Source organism: Rhinopithecus bieti, unplaced genomic scaffold, assembly GCF_001698545.2.
Source record: "Rhinopithecus bieti isolate Rb0 unplaced genomic scaffold, ASM169854v2 scaffold_76255, whole genome shotgun sequence".
Taxonomy (NCBI): Eukaryota; Metazoa; Chordata; class Mammalia; order Primates; family Cercopithecidae; genus Rhinopithecus; species Rhinopithecus bieti.
The window spans coordinates 40,583-64,621 of NW_016828245.1; the positions used below are offsets into that span (position 1 = coordinate 40,583).

Below are 24,039 nucleotides of genomic sequence, written 5' to 3' on the forward strand. Positions count from 1 at the left end.
AATCATTTTACTTAGTTCTAACAATTTAGTTAAAGGCTAAATAATTGTATTTTAACAAACTATCCTTTATAGTGCTTTATAATCAATAATAAAAACTGCTTTAAAGGGAAATAAATGTTATCACTTATGCAAAAAGATAACCTCTGAGAAATTTTGAAATTACGTATTCCTGAAAAGTATGCATTGGTCCAAATATTTTCATCTGGACTAGACAGACAATTCTGTTTTTTCCATCTTGGTACTCATTCTCAAATTATGCTGCATAATGAAACATACATTTCCATTAATGTCTCATTTTTTTGGATATTTTAATTATACAGCAAATCTTTTAAGTGCTTGCCCTCAGACAGCAACTAGCCACAATATACTAGTTGCTTTCCTCCAAGTGTCTTCTTCAGCATAGCATCATTTTCACATGATCAAATTTACAGCACATTCTATGCAGTGGTTTCAGACTATGTAACACAGAAATTCTAGAGGTACCTGAGAGCCCCTCAAAAGTCACAATGGAAATACAAAGAGCCCCACGAGCAGGTGATACTCTAGCCCTTCTCCCACTCCCACCAAGCTCCCCCTCAAATGAAGCAGTCCCTCTTTCATCTGTTATTGTCTACAACTGTAAAACCACAACAAAATTAATCACTGATAACAGAAAGATATCTAGAAAATTCCCATATATTTGAAAACTAAAACCTTCAAAATTACAGGGGAAAAGTTTAAATATGTTGAAAATATGAATGAAAATGAAAGTACAACATATCAAAACGGGAGAGTAGTAGTTACCTGAGTGCATGGGGAAACTCCTAGCTTTTTTTTTTTAAGTTCACTTTTGTTTAGTGTTTTGTGTTATTTATTTATTTAATTTCCATAGGTTTTGGGGGAACAGGTAGTGTTTGGTTACATGAATAAGTTCTTTAGTGGTGATTTGTGGGATTTTGGTGCACCCATCGCCCAAGCAGTATACATTGTACCCAATTTGTAGTCTTTTATCCCTCACCCTCCTCCCACCCTTCCTTCCTTGTCCCCAAAGTCCACTGTATCATTCTTATGCCTCTGCATCCTCATAGCTTAGCTCCCACTTATGAGTGAGAATATATGATGTTTAGTTCTCCATTCCTAAGTTACTTCACTTAGAATAATGGTCTCCAATTCCATCCAGGTTGCTGCGAATGTCATTATTGCATTCCTTTTTATGGCTAAATAGCATTCCACGGTGTGTGTGTGTGTGTGTGTGTGTGTGTGTGTGTGTATATATATGTATATATATCACAATTTCTTTATCCACTCATTGACTGATGGGCATTTGGGCTGGTTCTATATTTTTGCAGCTGCAAATTGTGCTACTATAAACATGCGTGTGGAAGTATCTGTTTCATATAATGACTTCTTTTCCTCTGGATAGATACCCAGTAGTGGACACCTGGATCAAATGGTAGCTCTACTTTTGTTCTTTAAGGAATTTCCACACTGTTTTCCATAGTGGTTGTACTAGTTTACATTCCTAACATCAGTGTAAAAGTGTTCCCTTTATATCACATCCCCACCCACATCTATTATTTTTTGGTTTTTTGGTTATGGCCATTCTTGCAGGAGTAAGGTGGTATCGCATTGCAGTTTTGGTTTGCATTTCCCTGATCATTAGTGATGCTGAGCATTTTTTCATATGTTTGTTGGCCACTTGTATATTTTCCTTGCAGAATTGTCTATTGATGTCTTCAGTCCATTTTCTGATGGGATTGTTTGTTTTTTTCTTGCTAATTTGTTCGAGTTCCTTACAGATTCTGGATATTAGTCCTTTGTCAGATGTATAGACTGTGAAGATTTTCTCCCACTCTGTGGATTGTCTGTTTACTCTGCTGCTTCATTTACTGTGCAGAAACTTCAGGAAAGGATATGACAAAAAAAAGGCAACCACAGACCAATATCCCTGATGAATACAGATGCAAAAATCCTTAACAAAATACTAGCTAACCGAATCCAACAGCATATCAAAAAGATTATCTACCATGATCAAGTAAGTTTCATACAAGGGTTGCAGGGATAGTTTAACATTCACAAGTCAATACATACGATACACCACAAAAACAGAATTAGAAACAAAATCACATGATCATCTCAACAGATGCAGAAAAAGCACTTGACAAAATCCAGCATCCCTTTATGATTACAACCCTCAGCAAAATCAGCATACAAGGGACAACCCTTCCCTTAAGAAATCTTCTCATCCTAGCCCTTGAAAAACCCAGTTTTTCACTCAAAGGCATAATCTTCTCTCAAAGAAAATGCTGCATTTTTAATTATAAATTGACAACTTATAATTGTATAAATTTACAGAGTACGAAGTGATGTTATAATTCACAAATATAACACGATAATTACGTCAAGCTAATTAACATATCCATCACCTCAAATACTTAACATTTTTTATGGTGAGAAGACTTGAAATTTACTCTTAGTAATTTTAAAATATACAATATTCTATTACTAACTATATTCACCATACTGCACAAAATAACTCAAAAGAAGAAAAGATATATTCCATTTTTTGAAGAAAACAGGATACTTAAATTATTTGCAAATTTTACAAAATAACCAAGTGTCATTTTTTAAAGTGTTCCAATACAAACATTTTGAACATAAACAAATAATACTTCAGCAAACATCTCCTAGTAAGCAAATCAGAGAAAACCAATTCTTGAACTAAAGATTTAATCAGGTATGTTTTGTGCGGGAAAAAAGGCTCTTTAGTAAGTAAGGTTTTATTTTAAGCTCAGATAGAAATTTAAAATACTCTTAAGCCTAAGAAAAATTTAATTTACCACATTTATAAAAAATATATCTTACCAGCCAAAGTCCTCAATGAACTGTAATATTAAAAATCCTGGAAGTAACTGAATTTGAGTCTCACAACACCTGAAATAAAATCCTGTCATGTGTGGCAGAGGCGGTGGAAAATGCCTTCTAGTGGGAGATCCACACAGTGACCATCTGTTTCATCAACTCAAATTTGGCTTTATTAACAGAAGCAAAACAAATTGTACCAAAAAAAAAAAAAACTGCCCAACATTCCAAAGTTACTTTCTGTTCTTTTTATCAGGATAATCTTAATCAGATGCGGTATATTCTCAAAAATGTGAGAAAATAGTTTTTTTAATTCAAGACACATTTGCTCAACCTCCACAGGATCCTCACCAGAAAAGCATTCTTATCTTTCCATAAGAATTATGAAACACTTAACTCTTAGGATAACTGAATATAAACAGCTTAGGGAGACGTGACTAACACAATGGAAAAAACACTCATCTAGAAAATAAAATTTTTGTGGACATTTTGACAGTCCATATGTCTCTTNTTCTTTTATCAGGATAATCTTAATCAGATGCGGTATATTCTCAAAATGTGAGAAAATAGTTTTTTTAATTCAAGACACATTTGCTCAACCTCCACAGGATCCTCACCAGAAAAGCATTCTTATCTTTCCATAAGAATTATGAAACACTTAACTCTTAGGATAACTGAATATAAACAGCTTAGGGAGACGTGACTAACACAATGGAAAAAACACTCATCTAGAAAATAAAATTTTTGTGGACATTTTGACAGTCCATATGTCTCTTTCAGGGAAGGGTAGGCATCCTGTAGTTTGTATCAAGCTACTATTCTTAATTCAATCTAATTACATATATTTTAATATGTTTCATAAGAACCAATTATTATACATTTGATTATGTCCAGAAACAGATTTATTAAAGAGCCAAATTTCACTCTAAGCAAACTCAATGGTTTTCCAACCATTCTCAGGATCAAAAACAAAATCAGTCCTCAACATACTAATAGATAATGATGATGTGCCATAAACTGCCTGTACAACTATGAAACAGTTACAAGATTCACTCAAACAACAAGTATTTATTGAACAAAGCTACTGTGTGAATGGCTGGGGATATAGCTGGGGCAGAGGAAGACACGGACATAATAAAATGTATTTCCTCATCCCACAGAGCTTATTCTCTAGAAAGGAAGGCAACATTAAGTAAGGATATAAATTATTGTTTTAATTACAGTTGTGATAAGCACTATAAGAAAGAAGCAGAGGGTACCAGGAAAGTATTTAATTAGGAGATTTGACCTTGCCTGGGAGATCAGAGGATTCCTTAAGGAAGTGGTATTTAAACTGAGAGTTGAAGGATACATAAAAGATGACCAGGCAAAGAAGCAGGAAGGCTCGGTATTCTAGGTATTCCCTAAACAAAGAACAGCACATAAAAAGACCTGGAAGCAGGAAAGAGCTTGGCATATTCAAGGCCTTGAAAGGACATCAGTGTGGTAGGCATTAAGGTGGGAATGAAGCTGGAGAGGCACAGAAGGGTCAGATCAAACAGCAGAGCCTCACAGGCCATGGTAAAGATCATAATCTTCATTTTAGGAGCAACAGGAGTCATTAAAGGGTGGTGAAAAGGAAAACGGCATGTTCAGGTGGCTGGCTCCTGAGGGCAGACCGATGAGAGGACATCTGCGGGACATCACTTTAGGGACTACTGTAAAGGTCCGCAGCCCCGAAGATGCTGACACAGGCAGTGGCAGTGGAGGGCAGAGATGTGGACTTCATCCCTTTTTAAAAACCTTAGCTTCTTCTGTGATCACTAAGATCATTAATTAAAACTTTATGATTCCACAAAAGTTTCTTTGCTTTAATTTATGCAGTTAGGCCTCTACTATCTACAGATGTTCAAACTGTTCTCCCATATGTTCTAGGTCATTTGACAAAATTAATTGACATTCCCTTCTTGAACTTTTTTTCTTGGCTTCTCTAATGTCACATTCTCCTGGTTTTCCTTCTATTTTAGTGGCTACTCCTTCCCAGCATGCTTTGTAGGCATCTCCCCTCTCCATCATTTCTTAGTGTTTGAGGATCCTGGGATTTGATCCTGAGTCCCATTCTCTTCTCTGACACACATTTTCTCCCTAATTTCATCCAGACCCATAACTTTAAATACCACCTTTGGATAAAGAATTCAAATTGCCAAAGAACTCCTGACTCTCTTATCCTATCTGATATCTTAACCCAGATGCATCTCAAACTTTGGTCTAACCACTACACTCCAGCTTTCTGTTGTTCTTTAACAAGCCCTGCTAATTCCTATTTCAGAGCATTTGCACTTGGTGTTTGTTCCCTTGGCCAAAACACTCTTTCCCCTGAACTTCAGTTGTCCCCTTCGTAGTATTCAATTCTCAGTTTAAAGGTATCCCCTCAGCAAAGCTTTCTCTAAAGATCACCCACTCTAATAGACACCCAGTCACACTACCACATTATCCTGTCTTAGTTTTCTGGAAAGCACTTGTTAATACTTGATTTTTTTTCTGTTTTTCCTCACCAGAAGTTAAGTCCTGTAAGAACAAAAGCCTTGTCTGTCATCTTCATCATAAGATTGCCAGCACACACAACAGTTTAGGGTATATGGTGGTGTTCAAAAGAATATTTGCTAAACATGTGAATGAAGGTTGTTAATTTCAGATATAATTTCAAATCAATTTTTCCTCCAAAATGCACTATCAATTTTACATATATAAAGTCTATCATGATATGAATACGACTATAAAAGATTCTCATGTGCCTTACCAGTGTAGATTGCTAGAATTCTAAAATGCATTTTCTTTGACCAGTTTATATGATAAAAAAAAATCAATGTATATGTTAAAGTACAGTTGATCCTTGAACAACATGGGTTTGAACTGCACATGTCCACTTACATATAAATTTTCTTCTGCCTCTGCCACCCAAGAGAGCAAAACCAACCCCTTCTCTTCCTCCTCTCCCACCTACTAAATGTGAAAATGATGAGGATGAAGACCTTATGATCATCTATATCCACTTAATGAATGCTTAATTTATTTTCTCTTCCTTAAGGTTTTCTTAATAACATTTTTCTTCTCTTCCTTAGAAGAGTATAGTATATATTGGATGCCACATGCAGGGTTTAAAAAAAAAAAAAAAGTACAGTATATAATACATATACAAAATGTGTTAATTTACTGTTTATTTTATTGGAAAAGCTTCCAGTCAACAGTAGGCTATTAGTAGTTAAGTTTCTGGAGACTCAAAAGTTAGACAGGGATTTTTGACTGTGCAGGGGGTTGGATTACCTAACTGCCATGTTGTTCAAGGGTTAACAGTACACGAGTCAAGGAAAACTTAAGTGTACACAATACCTGCCCATGATCAGAGTGCCATTAATGATATTTAAAAGGAGGCAACAGGAAAACATGCTCCAAATGATGCACAGTATGTACAATAACCAAGATGACATCAGCAATGACTAACTGGGAATATTATAAGGCTGGATTCCAGTATGACTCTCCAGCAGCTCTCTGACCACGCTGAACTAGTCCTATATTAAATCATCCATAGGTTCACCTATTATGGACTTAAGTCAAAGGAATGATTGGCTTTATTAATCACTTACTAATGTGGTAATCCTAAGAAATATGAGTAACAAAAAAAAGGCCAAATCTGTGAGTTTTTTCAGTCAAATTTTAGGAGTAATGGGGTATTTGTTTTTAAAGATCCAAAGTTTTAAAGGTGACTGCCTAGTTTTAGAGATCAAGACATGAATTACGCAAAACAAAATAAAAAAGGAAAAAAGGACATGAATTATATTATTTCTCAAACTGTTTTTCCTGTGATTCTGGTAAGTGTTCCCTTCATGAGAAACCCACGCTTCTCAAATATTACAGAAAATTCTTCACATGTCTCTACATTTCTATCCAGAAACACTATGTTTTATTATTTGTAGATTATTGAACTGGCTTATCAAAATTTCAGTGTTTTATTTTTGAAATCTAGTTTAACAACAGTGAGGCAAACTAGCTGGAGTGGAGTGTGCAGGGGTGAGAGTTAGCAGGAGATAAGGCTGAAGCAGTGACGAGAGTCCTGATAAGCATGGAGCAGGCTAAACCATCACAAAGACTTGGGCTTTTGGTAACTGAAATGGAAAAACTTTTGACAGTTTTGTACAGAATAAGAGTAATAAGATCTGACAACATTTTAAAAAGATCACTCTAGGCCAGGCGCCGTGGCTCACACCTATAATCCCAGCACTTTGGGAGACCAAGGTGGGGAGATGACTTGAGGCCAGGAGTTCAAGACCAGCCTGGTCATGATGATGAAACTCCATCTCTATTAAAAATACAAAAATTAGCCAGGTGTGGTGGCACATGCCTGTAATCCCAGCTACTAGGGAGGCTGAGGCACAAGAACTGCTTGAACCCAGGAGGCAGAGGTTGTAGTGAGCCAAGATCGCGCCACTACACTCCCGCCTGGACGACAGAGCGAGACTCCGTCTCAAAAAAAAAAAAAAAAAAAAAATCACTCCACCTGCTGGTTTGAACACAGATGGTACAGAAGTGCAGCAAAAATTGGGAAACCAATTAATTTAATACAATAATACAAGTGATAAATAATGGTGGCTTCAACCAGATTATAAGAGTGGAGGTGGAAAGAAGTAAGCAAATTGTGGATATATTCTAAAGGTGAGCCATCAGGGAGTAGACTGAGGGGGTGGGGAAGTGGAGATCAGGGGCGAGGTACAGGCAAAAAATACAAATTTGAATGTCATCAGCATACAAAAATGGTATTTAAATGGCATCAGAAACTTTTTGAGACTAGAAGAGCCCTGGGTACTCCAACATTTAAAAGTAGAAAAGATAACACTAACAACTAAGCAGGGGTAGCCAGAGTTAAAAATAAGCAGAGCACAGAAGACTTTTAGGGCAGTAAAAAGACTTATAAAATTGATAAACTTATAAAATTGATATAAGTAAAAAGACTTATAAAATTGAGATGAATGAAGAAAGAGGGAAGGCACAAATAACTAGTATCAAAACTGAAGAAGAAATCATTATACATGTATTATAGATATTTAAAAATACGGTGTTTTACACAATTTTGTGCCAATAAATTTGAAAATCTAAATAAAACCGAAAAATTATAGGTAAACACAACTTACCAAAACTGACATGCAAAAGAAAAAGAAAATCTGAATAATTTAAAAAACTGAATCCCACAAAGAAAATTCCTGATCCAGATGGCTTCACCAGCAAATACTTAAGAATAAAACTGTATCAATCTTACATAAAATCTTCACAAAAGAGAGCTTTCCAACCCATTTATAACGCCAGCATAACATCAACATAAAAACCTGTCAAGGACATTATGAAAATGGGAAAATTATTGGCCGAATCTCACTCTAACACATAAATCTTAAACAAAAGATCAGCAAATCAAATCCAACAAGGATAATACATTATAATGAAGTTGGGATTGTTCCAGGAATACAAGGTTTATAAAATCGGTCCATGTATTTCATCTTATTAAAAGATTTAAAAGATGGTCAGACGTGGTGGCTCACACCTGTAATCCCAGCACTTTGGGAGGCTGAGGCAGGTGGATCATCTAAGGTCAGGAGTTTGAGACCAGCCTGGTCAAAATGGTGAAACTTTGTCTCTACCAAAAATATGAAAATTAGCTGGGCATGGTAATGGGTGCCTGTAGTCCCAGCTACTTGGGAAGCTGAAATGGGAGAAATACTTGAACCTGGGAAGCTGAGACTGCAGTGAGCTGAGATTGTGCCACTGCAATCCAGCCTGGGTGACCGAGCGAGACTCTTGTCTCCAAAAAAAAGATAAAAATTGTCTCATTAGATGCAGAAAGAATGCTTGCTCAAATTCTGTATCGTTTGTGGTTTAGAAAAACAACCTAGCAAACAACAAATAGAAGGAAAGTTTACCTGAAAAAAAAGTATCTACCACAAACATCAACAGTAAACATTGTATTTATGATGACACAGTGAAGGGTATCCCTTTGAGACTGGGAACAAGAAAAAGATACCTGTTATCACCACATTTATTCAGCACTCTACTAGAGGTCCTAGACACTGTGGTTAAAAAAAAAAAAAAGGAAAATACGAAACATGGGAGAGTGACAAAAGATGAACTAGAGCTTTCATTATTCATAGATGATATTATTGTGTACATATAAAATCCAAAATTATCTACAGAGGAATTATTAGAATTAATGAGTTTAGTAAGGGTGCTGGGCATAAAGCCAATATACAAAAACTGCATGTCTATATACCAATAACAATTATTTTTCCAAAATTTACATAATGACTCCATTTATAACAGTATCAAAGACATCAAATATCTAGGAATTAATCCCAAAAGATATCTGGGACCTTCACAGAGAAAATTATAAAACATTACTGAGGAAAAAAAGGTCTAAAATAAATGAACAGATACATCATGTTCATAAATTGGAAGACTAAATATAGTAAAGATGTCGATTCTCCCCAAACTGACCTATACGGTCAACGTAACATCAATCAGAAACATAAGAGGTGTTCTGTTTGCTTTGTGAAATTTATCATTTATTCTAAAATTCATATAGAAATCCAAAGGGCCAAGAATAGATAAGATGATCTTAAACAAGAAAAGAGGGTAGGTATCAAGACTTAAATTAAAGCTATAGCAATTAAGTCAGGTGGCACTAGTACAAGGAAAGACCAATGAACTAGAGAAAAGAGCCCAGAAACAGACCTACAGAGATATGGACATTTGATTTTATGACAAAAGTGGTAATGTAGAACAATGAATAAAGGGAAGATTTTTTCCAATAAATTGTTCAAGACAACCAGATATCCATAAGGAAAAAACAAAACTTGACCTTCTTCAAATCACACCTAAACATTATTTCACATAGATTTTAGACCTAAATGTGAAAGACAAAACATAAAATGTCCATATTCTAGACCAGAGGTTCTTGGCCTGAGGTCCTCTGACCCAAATGTCCTGTGGATAGACTACAAGATATAAAAGTTACTTTTGACACATCATTTGTATCCCATCATGCCTTACCGTTTTGGTGTGCCAGTTTCAACTGCAAGCATCTACATCTTTTTGTCTGAAGTTTTCCAGGAGCTGGTTATGAGTGCTGAGAACTGATGCCTGGCCCTCACCCGCCTTCAACTAATATGTGTGAAGAACATGTGTAAGGAACATGATGCAAGTGAGGAACACGGGCTCCCAGAGGACCCAGAGATTCAAGCTTCTTAATACACTTAACAAAGGTTATTAAGTGCCTTTACTTCCCTGCCTCCAATCCAAAATATTTCGTGTGATCATTCCCCCATATTAATTACTTACACTTGAATCCTTATCTCAGGGTCTGCTTCTGAAGAAACCAAGAAAACTGAGACCCAAAGGTACCACGAACCTTAATGGGGAAAAACGATTACTTATTTTCATAAATGCTAATTGAAAAAAACAAACCAAAGTAGTAATGGCAGTACATACGACTATGTCTCTAACAGAATCAAAGATGTTTTCATATCACATTTTTTTACACTCATTTCTACTTTGAAATTGTTAGTTATTGGAACTGCTACTAAACAGCACATGATTGCAGTCTTCCTGTCTATATTGTTCATGCAACCGTTAAGCAACTACCTCTGTGCCAACTAATTGCTGAGCAATAAAACAGTAAAGTTTAATGTTTCTACAACTAGAGATCAACCCAAAAAGCCTTCAGTGAATTTTGTTGTTCTTGGAAAGCCTATCCTCACCTTATAAAGTGAGATATTGAAGTTTTAATTCCACATACAATAGCTAAACACAATTAAAACTGCCCATATTTTAAGTGCAATTTTTGTTACTGAACACATTAATTTAAAAGTACACAATGTCTCTATCACAAATGTATTTTTTAATATCTTGAAGCTGTATTTCAATAATTTATTTCTTTTGCAATGCTACATATTTTATTTTACGTGTTTAAAAACATCATACTATGAGGAAGGTTATTATAGGCTTCACTAGATTTCCAAAGGAATTCACAGCACAAAAAAACTTAAAACAACTCTGATCTAGAAGCTTATATAACATATGAAAATCCTCAGAATCTCAGAGTAGGAAAAACTTATTAAATAGGACTCAGAAAAACACTGATATATTTGACATTAAAATCAAATATCTCTATTCATCAAAAGATACCCTTAAGAGAACGAATGAACAACTAATGGAGTGGGAGAAGATCTTTGCAAAACATGTAACTGACAAAAAGCTCATATCCATAATAAAGAACTCCTACAAATCAACAAAACACCAAAACTATTTTAAAACGGGCAAGGAACTTGCCCAGTTACTTTCTTTTAAATCAGTCATCCAAATACCCGATAAATAAATGAAAAGGTATTTAGCCTCATTAATAATCAGGGAAATGCACTTTAAAACTACAAGGAGACCAGGCACAGTGGCTCACACCTGTAATCCCAACACTTAGGGAGTCCAAAACAGAAGGATCACTTGAGGCCAGGAGTTCAAAACCAGCCTGGGCAACATAAGGAGATCCCATCTCTACCAAAAAAATAAATAAATAAAACTTAGCCAGCCATGGTGGGCATGCCTGTAGTCCCAGCTACTCAGGAGGCTGAGGCAGGAGGATCGCTTGAGCCCAGGAGTTCAAGGTTACAGTGAGCTATGATCAACTGACATACTATACATATGTGTGTATGTATATATACATGTTACATATAACATATAACCCAGCAATTCTATTCCTATGTATATATCCAAGAGAAATCCACACAAGAGCCTAACAGACATGTGTAAGACATCTGCTGCAGCATTATTTAATACATGTCAGAATGGCATGGCAGATCAGTGGGAAAAGAATGAACTATTCAGTAAATGTTATTGAGACAACTTTCATTTGGATTAGGGACTTAATTATAAGAGATTAAATTTTATGATTTTAGGAGAAAACAGAATACTTTTATAGCATCACAGTAAGAAATTTTCCTAAACAAGATTCAAACTACATTTAACCCACAATATATTGTGGATATTTTTGTAAAATCTTTATACTTCAAAAGTAGGTACTTAAATATTTACAGACAAATGACATCAGTGACACAAGCCTAAATAACCCAACTGGGGGAGAAGTAGTACAGATGAAATAAGATTGGCTGAGTGATAACTGCTGAAGCTAAGTGATGGGTACAGAGGAGTTCAGTACATTTCTGTTCATGATTGAAGAAAACTTTTTTTAATTTAAGTCATCACAAATAAAGGGAAAAGAGACCAGCCTGGGCAACATAATGAAATCTTATTTCTACAAAAAAAAAAAAAAAAACAAGCAAACAAAAAAAAAACTAGTGCACACCTAGATGGTGCACACCTGTAGTCCCATCTGAGGTAGGAGGACTGCCTGAGCCCAGGAGGTCGACACTGCAATGAGCCGTGATTGTGCCACTGCACGCTAGCCTGGGTAACAGATTGAGACTCAGTCTCAAAAAAAGAAAGAAAAAGAAAAACACAAACTCTGTGAAGTCCAAAACTGTGGAAAACTAAATATTATCTTATTTGGGAATTTAGATGAATGAAACTTTTTAAAATAAAATAATAAACATGAAAATCAGGATTCTGGTTGCCTGGGGTGGGAGGAGAGGAAGGAGATGCATGGAGAAAGATAAAGGACCCATTTGTTTCATGTTCTTTGTCTCAAGTTGAGGAGCAGGGTACATGTGTATTTGTTTAATTGTTTATTATATCTGGTTTTTTTTGAGACGGAGTCTCGCTCTGTCGCCCAGGCTGGGATGCAGTAGCCGGATCTCAGCTCACTGCAAGCTCCGCCTCCCGGGTTCACGCCATTCTCCTGCCTCAGCCTCCCGAGTAGCTGGGACTAAAGGCGCCTGCCACCTTGCCCGGCTATTTTGTATTTTTTAGTAGAGATGGGGTTTCACCGTGTTAGCCAGGATGGTCTTGATCTTGTGACCTCGTGATCCGCCCATCTCGGCCTCCCAAAGTGCTGGGATTACAGGCTCGAGTCACCGCGCCCGGCCTGTTTATTATATCTTATACAACATGTTTTATATATACTTTTTTAATTTATGAAATATTTTGTAATTTAAAAAAAATCAGAGCATTTTAAAACCTCTTAAAACTAAAATTTAATAGCAGAAAAAAATTACTTTGAAGTTACATCTGAAAAGTCCCCAGAAATTAAAAGAAAAGATGAACAAGTGGAAAACAGTAAAGGGGGAAAATACTAAAACAGAGAATTAGTGTAAAAGTACCCATATCTGAATAAGAAAAGATCCAGAGAGAGAAGGAAATAACACAAAAGAAATAATACAAAATAATCTCTCAGAATTGAAAGACATGAGTTTCAGATTTAACAGGTCCCCCAGATGTTGTGGTGTTAGCTGGATAGTATTCTTTGGCTTTGGTTCTGGGTGACAGAAGAAGAGTCGCCTTCATACAATTTCTTCAGCCACTTTTATTCTTCAGTGTCAGCACTTCACTTTCATTCTTTGTCAGTGTCAACAGTGTCTGTGAGTTACTCATTGTCTTAGGTTGTGGTTGATAGCAGAGGCTGTGGTGAGGCTTTGCTGCAGACAGGGACACCAGACAGGCCAGTTCTGGGGCACACGTGGTGGTAGAGGCAGGCCAGGCATGCTGGCCCTTGGGCTCCCAGGCAGCATACATGGACACCAGCAGTCACAGGTCCAGGAGGACCAGTCTTTGGGCCTACAGTCAGCTTGCTCAGGTGCCAGTGGTTATGGAAAACAGCATGGAGTTTTCTCCAAAAAACAAAACTAGAACTATCATACAATTCATCAATCCCACTACTGGGTATTTATCCAAAACAAAGAAAATCAGTATATCAAAGGGATAGCTCCACTCCCATGCTTACTGCAACACTATTCACGATAGCCAAGATATAGAATCAACCTAGATGCCCAACAGTAAATGAAGGGATAAATGAAATGTAGTAAATATACACAGTGGAATACTATTGGGCTGTACAAAGGACAAAATCCTATAATTTGTAGTAACACATATGGTCATTATGTTACGTGAAATAAGACAAGCACGGAAAGAAAAAATACCACATTTTCTCAATCTTATGTGGCAGCTAAAAAAGGAGATGAAGAGAAGTTGGTTAATTGGTGCAAATACACAGATAGATGGAATAACTTATAGTGGTCAATAGTACAGTAGGGTGGCTATGGTTAACAATAATATATTCTATATTTTTTTTTTTTTTTTTTTTTTTTTTTTTGAGACGGAGTCTCGCTCTGTTGCCCAGGCTGGAGTGCAGTGGCGCATCTCAGCTCACTGCAAGCTCTGCCTCCCGGGTTCACGCCATTCTCCTGCCTCAGCCTCCCCACTAGCTGGTACTACAGGCCCCCACCGCCACGCCTGGCTAATTTTTTTTGTATTTTTTTTTTAGTAGAGATGGGGTTTCACCATGTTAGGCAGGATGGTCTCGATCTCCTGACCTCGTGATCCACCTGCCTCAGCCTCCCAAAGTGCTGGGATTACAGGCGTGAGCCACTGTGCCCGGCCTGTATATTTCAATTAACTAGAAGATTTGAAATGTTCCCAACAAAAAAGAGATAAACATTTGAGGTGATTGATATCCTAAATACTCTAATTTGACCATCATTACACATTACACATGTATCGAAATATCACATGTATCCCACACATATATCAATAAAAAAAGTTTACTGAGATACAAGATTGAGGGTCAGTGATTTTCAACCCAATTCTATGTCTGAGAAAATCAAGCGTAAGAAAAAAATCTTTCAGACATGTAAGGCCTGAGAAGTGTTTTTTCCTATTCACCTTTCTTCAGGAACCTATTGGGGGATACTGCCATCAAAACAAGAAAAAAGGAAGATAAATGATGCCAAGAAACAGAAAATTCAACAAAGGAGAGAGGCAAAGAGAATTTCCCAAAGTTGGTAAAATAAAACCCAAAAATGGTAGCTCTGCTATTTTAGACTGGTAGAGCAATTAAGCTGAATGAGAGCAAAGAGAACTCATGTTCCCAGAACACCTCCTATGTGGGATTATACTGAGAACAGAGTCAAAGCAGTTCTAAGGATGAATTAGGTATATAGGGAAAAAAGCAAACCGTAAAACACAGTAATTATTATCTCCAAAGTAATTGCCATTAAGAATATTCTGTACAATCTTAATAATGTAAACAATAACTATGATTTTCCCAAAATCATGAGATACCTACATCAGTAAGATAGGAGCAAGTGAAATGAATATGTGTATGTATTAGATTTGAAGATGAGGTTGGGGATATCAACCCCTTCCCTTTATCAAGCTAAAGCCTCAGCTTCTACGGTGGGAAGGCAAAAAATAATGCACATAACTCAGGGGGCTGGGCAGAGAGAATCAAGAAATGGGAGCACTTCAAGTTACTCAAGGACATGGAAGGAAATACCAAAATATTCAACTTGACAAATAATTGCCTCCTGGACACAGGAATTAGCGTGGGAATAATGAGGCAAGGAGTACATCTTCTCATTGTGAATCCAGTATTATTTTACTTTTAAGTTATGTACATACGCTATTTTAAACACAAAACTTAGTTTTAAAATGCAAATGAGCCAAGGTCAAATAAGAGTAACAAGAATAGCCATTATTTCCCTAGTGCCTACAACCTGTGAGCACACCACCAGGTCTTTTACAAACACCACTTGTATTCTTCAGGCCAGCTTTGCCAAGGAGGATTAGCCCAGTTTTACAGATGAAAAAACTGAAAATAAAAATAAATAAGGAATATTTTAATTCCTTCATTGTTTCTTTCACATGTTTTGTTTGATCCTTTACCTTTCCAGCAGTAGCAAAATATTCACCATCAGGAGACCATTCCATCAAATGTACAGATACTGAGGTTCTAAAAAAGAGAGTTAGGCAATTAGCACTTTTAAAATCTGGTGTACTGTATATAAAAATGGTCAAGATGAAATTTTGTAATATCAAAGTCAGAATCCTCAGAATAAGACTGTTTTGCTTCCCTAAAATATAAACAAAATATTTCACCTCCATAACAATATAAATTAATTAAAACTAATCCAACATTCACTTTGGGAAAAGAAGAATGTAAGTAGCATGAATACAGTATATCTCCACCTACATGTCCCACCAACATCCTAAATATAACATGTTAAAAGCTGAGCTCATCATCATCCCTGACTAGTCTTTGTCACATAATCTATATGACTGTTAACAGTACATCTTCCACTTGAAAGAGTGGCTGGCAACTTTCACATCTTCCCCCTCCCCATCCTTATCTCAACCTATTAATGAGTAATTCCTATGTATCAACCCTGTCAACTCCTGTCCTGGGGCTATAACTATGAAAATACTTTCATCCTTTTTTTAAATGATTAACTAGCACAAATTAAAGAATGCTATTATACGGGGTTTGGTTAGAAAAAAATCTACTTTTTAGGCTTCTAAATGCAATGGTACCATCAAAAAATAAAGATCTTTGTGAAAGGAAACATATTTTAGGAAGCATTTGCTTTTAATTAATGAATATAACAATAGAAATAGACACTAACTTGCACTGCCAGATGCACTTCCAATCATTTAAAACAGGAGGAATTTTATTATCAATTTCTTCCTCCTCTTCCAGAATATCATCTCCTGGAGGAGCCCACAACTGAATGGAATCGGTTGCTGTCAACAGTCTATTATCTGAAAATTAAAGAATGTTATGATGAATAGGCAAATATTATATAGGGAAATACATGCACATGGGCTTCTGTTTAGATCCGTAAACTATTAACATTATGTGAAAAGTAAGCAATATCGCCAATGAAAAACACTTGGTATATATTTTTTAAAGTCCCTTAGAAGAAAAAAAAGAATCTTCCGGACAACAAAGAGTAGTTCTTAAGGAAGATTTGAGAATAACAAAGTAAAGCTTACTGGCAAAGAGCTATTACTATCAAGCAAGTCAAAAAAACTAACAGCAAATGTATTAATAGAATAACAAACTCCCCAAAACTCTGATATATACCACATAAAATGTCCTCAAAATATAAGGCATAACTACAAATTAATAAAATGTGGTTTTATACATGAAATATAAAAATAATCCTTATTAATTGTGAATATAAAAAGGGACAACAGCTATTATCATTAGAGGTTCCTAATTTTTCAAAATTAAAGATAGTAATTTCCTGATACAAATGATAAAATGAGTTCAAGTTTTTTCGGTCTCTGTTTTATTTCCAATGTGTTTCTTAGCAAATACAACAAGAATAAAGGGCAGCACACGTTAACTAGGAAACAAATCATAACTGTTTCTTGAAATAAAACACTGAAAGGAAGGGGAAAACACAGAATAGTAAATTAAGCATTTTACAAAGCACTGTATACCAAGAAGGAAAAATTGTATTTGTCAACAAAAAGAAAATACAATATATTGATCATTTTCGTTTTATGGGAGACTATATCACATTTTTATCATACATTTAAAACAAATATTTAATTTAAATAATTTTAAATCTGATTGCTAAATACCTTGAGGATCCCATGCTAAGTTGTATGTCACAGAACTCAAAAAAAACTGCCCAGTTTTAAGCCACTGGCACTTGAGTTGCTGAAATATATAGACAAAAGAAATAAGAAAAAAGAAAAGATGTTTTAAAATAATATCCCAAAACACTACCATTTTATCATTTTCTTCAACTTAAGACCTTATGATCTGAAACAAAGATGAAAATATTTCACTATTATTTTCATATACTGTTTTAACATAACTTTCACTGGTTCTACTACTATTTATTATACCATATTGAGCTCCTTGCCATGCCCAAACAAAGCAGGTTCTCTCAGGCTTCCTTCCATGCCCATAAATACCTTCCTATATTTAGGATATCCTATTCCTCACGTCTCCATCTGCAAACCCCTATCCTTCCACTAAGATTAGCTAACTCATTATCTCTGCTATGAAGCCTTCTCTGACATCCTGGCAGCACCAATACCACTTTTACATTCTGCCATTATAACACTGATCACATGGAATTAGTATTTGTTTATACATCTGACTCTCCCATTAAATTGCAACTCTTCAAGGACAGAAACTGTGTCATAACAATTTCTGTTATCTTCAGAGTTTCTAATGGCTGGCATAAAGATGTTAAATAAATGTTTATTAACACAAAATAAATGCACATTAGGAAGAAATGCAAATTGTCATAATCCCATGGACTCAATGTCTAAAAGAAACCTAGATATATCTCCCCAAAAGTCAACCCATCTGCACTATATTGTATATATAATCCACAAACTTTATATCTGAATTTCTATCCTATTTTCTTAATATTTTCATTCTAAAAGGTGATTTAAAGTTTAAAAGTCAAAAACCTTTGACATGAAATACATTCTCTAAGTAAACAAAAGTTTATATATTTCTTTGTAGTACATAAATATAAAATGTCCTTTTGTGAGAGGACATTTTTGAAAAGCTTTGCAAAGCTATGTTACCTTAGGCAAGCTATATGTTAACTGCTTGGCAAATAATACTTTTTAAACAGTAATGCCCTTTCGTGTTATAGTATTTTAAGAATATTTAACAATTTTTAAATGTATACAAGGTTTCCTGACTACCTCGAGGCAGAATTTTAAAATACAGCTGCATTCCAACAGTCTGGGAGGCCATGACAGGAGGATTGCTTAAGGCCGGGAATTTAAAACCAGCCTGGGCAACATAGCAAGACCCCCATCTCTATAAAAAATTTAAAAATTAGCTGGGCATGGTAGCTCATGCCCGCAGACCCAGCTACTTCGGAGGTTGAAGCGGAAGGATCACTTCAGCCCACAAGTTTGAGGTTACAGTGAGCTATGATCACACCACTGCATTCCAGCCTCGGTGACAGAGCAAGACTCTGTAAAAAAAAATGTGTCGGGGCCAGGGGGGTGGGAAATGTGTGTATGTATCTGCAAACCCTGCACTTCATTATCCAAAAATAATTTTACATTTTATAATCAGAGAAAATGTTAGTTTTAAACCCTACCACTGCTGACCAAACAACAATCACAACAGCATAACACGATTTTAAATACTGTTCAACGAATCTATTTTAGTGTAGTAATTAAATAATTCTTAAAATTATAGACATCCTTAACACCATTTCCTTTAGTGTTCCTTAGAGTGTAATCTGTGGAGCAAGTATCTTGAAGAAATTTGGGGAATGAGACATGGAAACCTAAATTTTTAGTATGTGCTCTAGGTGTCTCTTAGGTAGTCCAAAATTTGATATCCATTTCATAATACTATTATAGGGAAAGATTAATACTTTAATTTATACTGCTTTAGGGGAATGTAAAAAGATATATCAAAATACATATATTTAATGAAAAAATTCCAAAACCATTTGTTTTAAGGCATTTCACTTAAAAATATACTTTAAATATTACTTGTAAATATATACTCAGCATTCAGATTTAGCATTTGCAATTTTGATTATTTGTGAGTGACAGTAAAAATTTAATGCATGCAGTACTTTTTAGTTCTAACCACATTAGATGTTTTGAACGTTAAGTAAGACAAATATAATATAGCACCCAGTGTGAATCTGAATGGTTCACAATGTGGTATGCTTAACCACTTAGCTGAGCTGGTAAGTGAGCTTTTTAAACTCCTTCATTTGACCAACATTTAGGAATACCTACTATGTTCCAGATACTTTTTTTTTTTTTTTTTTTTGAGATGGAGTCTTGCTCTGACGCCCAAGCTGGAGTGCAATGGCACAGTCCAGGCTCACTGCAACCACCACCTCCTGGGTTCAAGCGATTCTCTTGCCTCAGTCTTCTGAGTAGCTGGGATTATAGGCGTGTACCACCACACCCGGATAATTTTTGTATTTTCAGTAGACACAGGGTTTCACCACGTTGGCCAGGCTCATCTCAAACGCCTGACTTTGTGTTCCACGCGCCTTGGTCTCCCAAAATGTTGGGATTACAGGTGTGAGCCACCGCATCTGGCTGTTCCAGATACTGCTCTAAGTACTGGGGATTCATCAGTGAAAAAAAGAAACAAAGTTTCCTACCCTTATGTACCTTTAGATAACATTCTACATAGCAAACAATAACAAATAAATGCTGTAAAAAAATTTTAAATAGCAAGATAAGCGGGGGTACAATTTTTTAAAGGGTGGTCAAGGTAAACCTCATTGTCAAGATATTAGTGAGCAAAGACCTAAAGGATCTATGGGAGCTATCCTTGGAGATATCTGGAGGAATAACATTCCTGACAAAGGAAACAACCAACACAAAGGCTCAAAGAGGGAAGGTTAACTGAGAAACAGTAAAAATGCCAGTGTGGCCAGAGTAGAACCAGAGAGGACAAGAACTTAGGAGGTGACCTCTGAGACGTAGTAAGTGTGGGACTGCGTAGAAGGGAAGTCGTAGTCTACAAAACACTTTTGGCTTTTTATCTGAAAGAAGTACGGAGCAGCTGGGCATGGTGGCTCATGCCCATAATCCCAGCACTTTGGGAGGCTGAGGTGGGAGGATCGCTTAGCCCCAGAGTTCAAGACCAGCCTGAGCAACACAGGGAAACCCCATCTCTACAAAAAATTTAAAAATCAGCTGGCCATGGTGGTGCATGCCTGTAGTCCCAGCTACTTAGGAGGCTGAGGTGGGAGGATCACTTGACGGGTTGAGGCTGCAGTGAGCAGTGATCATGCCACTGCACTCCAGCCTAGGGAGAGTGAGACCCTGTCTCAAAAGAAAAAAAAAAAAAAAAAAAAAAGAGAGAGAGAGAGAAATATGGAACGATTACAAACTTTTAGGCAGAGAAATGTCACGACCTGCTCTATTGAGAATAGAGACTGGGGTTGAAGGCAGCAGGAAACCAGATTATCAGATAGAGATTAGTAATCCAGATAAGAAATAAGAGTAGTTCAAACTAGGGTAGCTCTCATTTAACACAGGAAATCTCAATTTGCAATATTCTAGAGACTTGGGTTTCTAAAAACACTAGGGATGTATCCCCAGTGAATGTAAGGATCCTAACATAAAGCACTAGACCAATTTTTCACTGATACTCTAGTCTATGTTCAGCACTAGCTCCTAAGGAGCCTTTATTAACATCAATTGGATTCTAAAGTTAACTAGATTCTAAAAATATTCTATTATTGGTTAATACTTACACAATTTCTTTTATGAGAATTTATGCCCAAGGGCTCAAATATACAAACAGCATTACCATATGAAGCTGCAATCTAAAAAAGAATAAATATAGCATTAATATCTAGAAAAGGGTAAAATAAAGGTATCTTCCTTTTCATAATAATGTATAAACTGATTACATATAATATAATCTCAATACAGTATTCATGGTTTATTTCCTTCCATAAATATACCTGGAAGTGTACTGGAGTTAAGAGTCTCTCCTCTGTTATCAAAAAATTCAGCAGGCTTTATTTTACACATCAAATACAAGGCTGATCTATTCAAACAAATCATATTTGGATGGACAGCTGGCAAGATGGCCGAATAGGAACAGCTCTGGTCTGCAGCTCCCAACGAGATGGATGCAGAAAGCGGGTGATTCCTGCGTTTCCAGCTGAGGTACCAGGTTCATCTCACTGGGACTGGCTGAACAGTGGGTGCAACCCACGGAAAGTGAGCTGAAGCAGGGTGGGGCATTGTCTCACACGGGAAGTGTAAGGGGTTGGGGTATTTCCCTTTCCTAGCGAAGGAAAGCTGTGAGAGACTGTACCGGGAGGGACAGAACACTCTGGCCCAGATACTGCACTTTTCCCACGGTCTTCACAACCGGCAGAACAGGAAATTTTCTCTGGTGCCTGGCTCAGCGGGTCCCACCCCCACGAAGCCCAGCAAGCTAAGATCCACTGGCTTGAAATTCTCGCTGCTATCACAGCAGTCTGAGGTCGACCTGGGATGCTCGAGCTTGGTGGGGGGAGGTGCATCCTCCATTGCTGAGGCTTGAGTAGGTGGTTTTACCCTCACAGTGTAAACAAAGCTGCCGGGAAGTTTGAACTAAGCAGAGCCCACCAACAGCTCCCTGAGACAGAGCCCCTGGGGGAAAGGGTGACTGTGGGTGCAGCTTCAGCAGACTTAAACGTCCCTGCCTGACAGCTCTAAAGAGAGCAGCAGTTTTCCTAGCACAGCACTCGAGCTCTCATACAGGACAGACTGCCTCCTCAAGTGGGTCCCTGACCCCCCGTGTATCCAGACTGGGAGACACCTCCCAGTAGGGGCCAACAGACACCTCCTACAGGATAGCTCTGCCTAGCATCTCCCAGAGGAAAAAACAGGCAGCAATCTTTGTTCTGCAGCCTCCACTGGTGATACCCAGGCAAACAGGGTCTGGAGTGGACCTCCAGCAAACTTCAGCAGACCTGCAGCAGAGGGGCCCAACTGTTAGAAGGAAAACTAACAAACAGAAAGGAAGACTATCAACATCACCAACATCAAAGAAAAAAGGTAGATAAATCCATGAAGATGAGGAGAAACCACTGCAAAAAGGCTGAAAATTCCCAAAACCAAAACACCTCTTCTCCTCCAAAGAATCACAACTCCTCACCAGCAAGGGAACAAAACTGGATGGAGAATGACAAATTGACAGAAGTAGGCTTCAGAAGGTGGGTAATAACAAACTCCTCCGAGCTAAAGGAGCATATTCTAAACCAATGAAAGGAAGCTAAGAACCTTCAAAAAAGGTTAGATGAATTGCTTAGAATAACCAGCTTAGAGAGGAACATAAATGACCCGATGGAGTGGAAAAACACAGCACGAGAACTTCATGAAACATACACAAATTATCAATAGCTGAATCGGTCAAGCAGAAGAAAGGATATCAGAGATTAAAGATCGACTCAATGAAATAAAGCGAGAAGACAAGATTAGAGAAAAAAGAGTGAAAAGAAACGAACAAAGCCTTCAAGAAATATGGGACTATGTGAAAAGACAAAATCTACGTTTGATTGGTGTACCTGAAAGTGATGGGAAGAATGGAACCAAGTTGGAAAACACTCTTCAGGATATTATCCAGCAGAGCTTCTCCAACCTAGAAACACAGGCCAACATTCAAATTGAGGAAATACAGAGAACACCACAAAGATATTCCTCGAGAAGAGCAACCTCAACACACATAATTGTCAGATTAACCAAGGTTGAAATGAAGGAAAAAATGTTAAGGGCAGCCAGAGAGAAGGTCGGGTTACCCACAAAGGGAAGCCCGTCAGACTAACAGCAGATCTCTGGGAAGAAACCCTACAAGCCAGAAGACAGTGGGGGCCAATATTCAACATTCTTAAAGAAAAGAATTTTCAACCCAGAATTTCATATCCAGCCAAACTAAGTTTCATAAGTGAAGGAGAAATAAAATCCTTTACAGATAAGCAAATGCTTAGAGATTTTGTCACCACCAGGTCCCCACTTAGAAGACACAGACTGGCAAACTGGATAAAGAGTCAAGGCCTATCAGTGTGCTGTATTCAGGAGACCCATCTCACATGCAGAGAAGCATATAGGCTCAAAATAAAGGGATGGAGAAAGATTTACCAAGAAAATAGAAAGCAAAAAAAAAGCAGGGATTGCAATCATAGTCTCTGATAAAACAGACTTTAAACCAACAGAGATCAAAAGAGACAAAGAATGGCATTACATAATGGCAAAGGGATCAATTCAACAAGAAGAGCTAACTATCCTAAATATATATGCACCCAATGCAGGGGCACCCAGATTCATAAAGCAAGTTCTTAAACACCTACAAAGAGACTTAGACTCCCAAACGATAATAGTGGGAGACTTTAACACTCCACTGTCAATATTAGACAGATCAACAAGACAGAAAATTAACAACGATACCAGGGCTTGAACTCAGTTCTGCACCAAGTAGACCTAATAGACATCTACAGAACTCTCCAACCCAATCAACAGGGTATACATTCTTCTCAGCACCACATCACACTTATTCTAAAACTGACCACATAATTGGAAGTAAAATACTCCTCAGCAAATGCAAAAGAATGGAAACCATAACAAAGAGTCTCTCAGACCACAGGGCAATCAAATCAGAACTCAGGATTAAGAAACTTACTCAAAATCTCACAACTACATGGAAACTGAACAATCTGCTCCTGAATGACTACTGGGTAAATAACAAAATGAAGGCAGAAATAAAGATGTTCT

At 36.9% G+C, this 24,039-nt stretch overlaps 1 protein-coding gene across 1 annotated transcript in view; it reads right to left on the bottom strand.

The window, feature by feature from the left end:
* Nucleotides 1-24,039, bottom strand: part of LOC108523666 (dmX-like protein 2) — a gene marked incomplete at its 3' end in the record, with an annotated part of 105,484 nt that overhangs the window by 34,051 nt on the left and 47,394 nt on the right. The window contains exons 3-6 of the mRNA XM_017864385.1: nt 21,030-21,101; nt 17,395-17,473; nt 16,428-16,563; nt 15,691-15,757 (exon numbers count right to left, since the gene is read on the bottom strand). Coding sequence (XP_017719874.1) covers nt 15,691-15,757; nt 16,428-16,563; nt 17,395-17,473; nt 21,030-21,101 — 354 coding nt within the window. The remainder of the gene's footprint in view (nt 1-15,690; nt 15,758-16,427; nt 16,564-17,394; nt 17,474-21,029; nt 21,102-24,039) is intronic.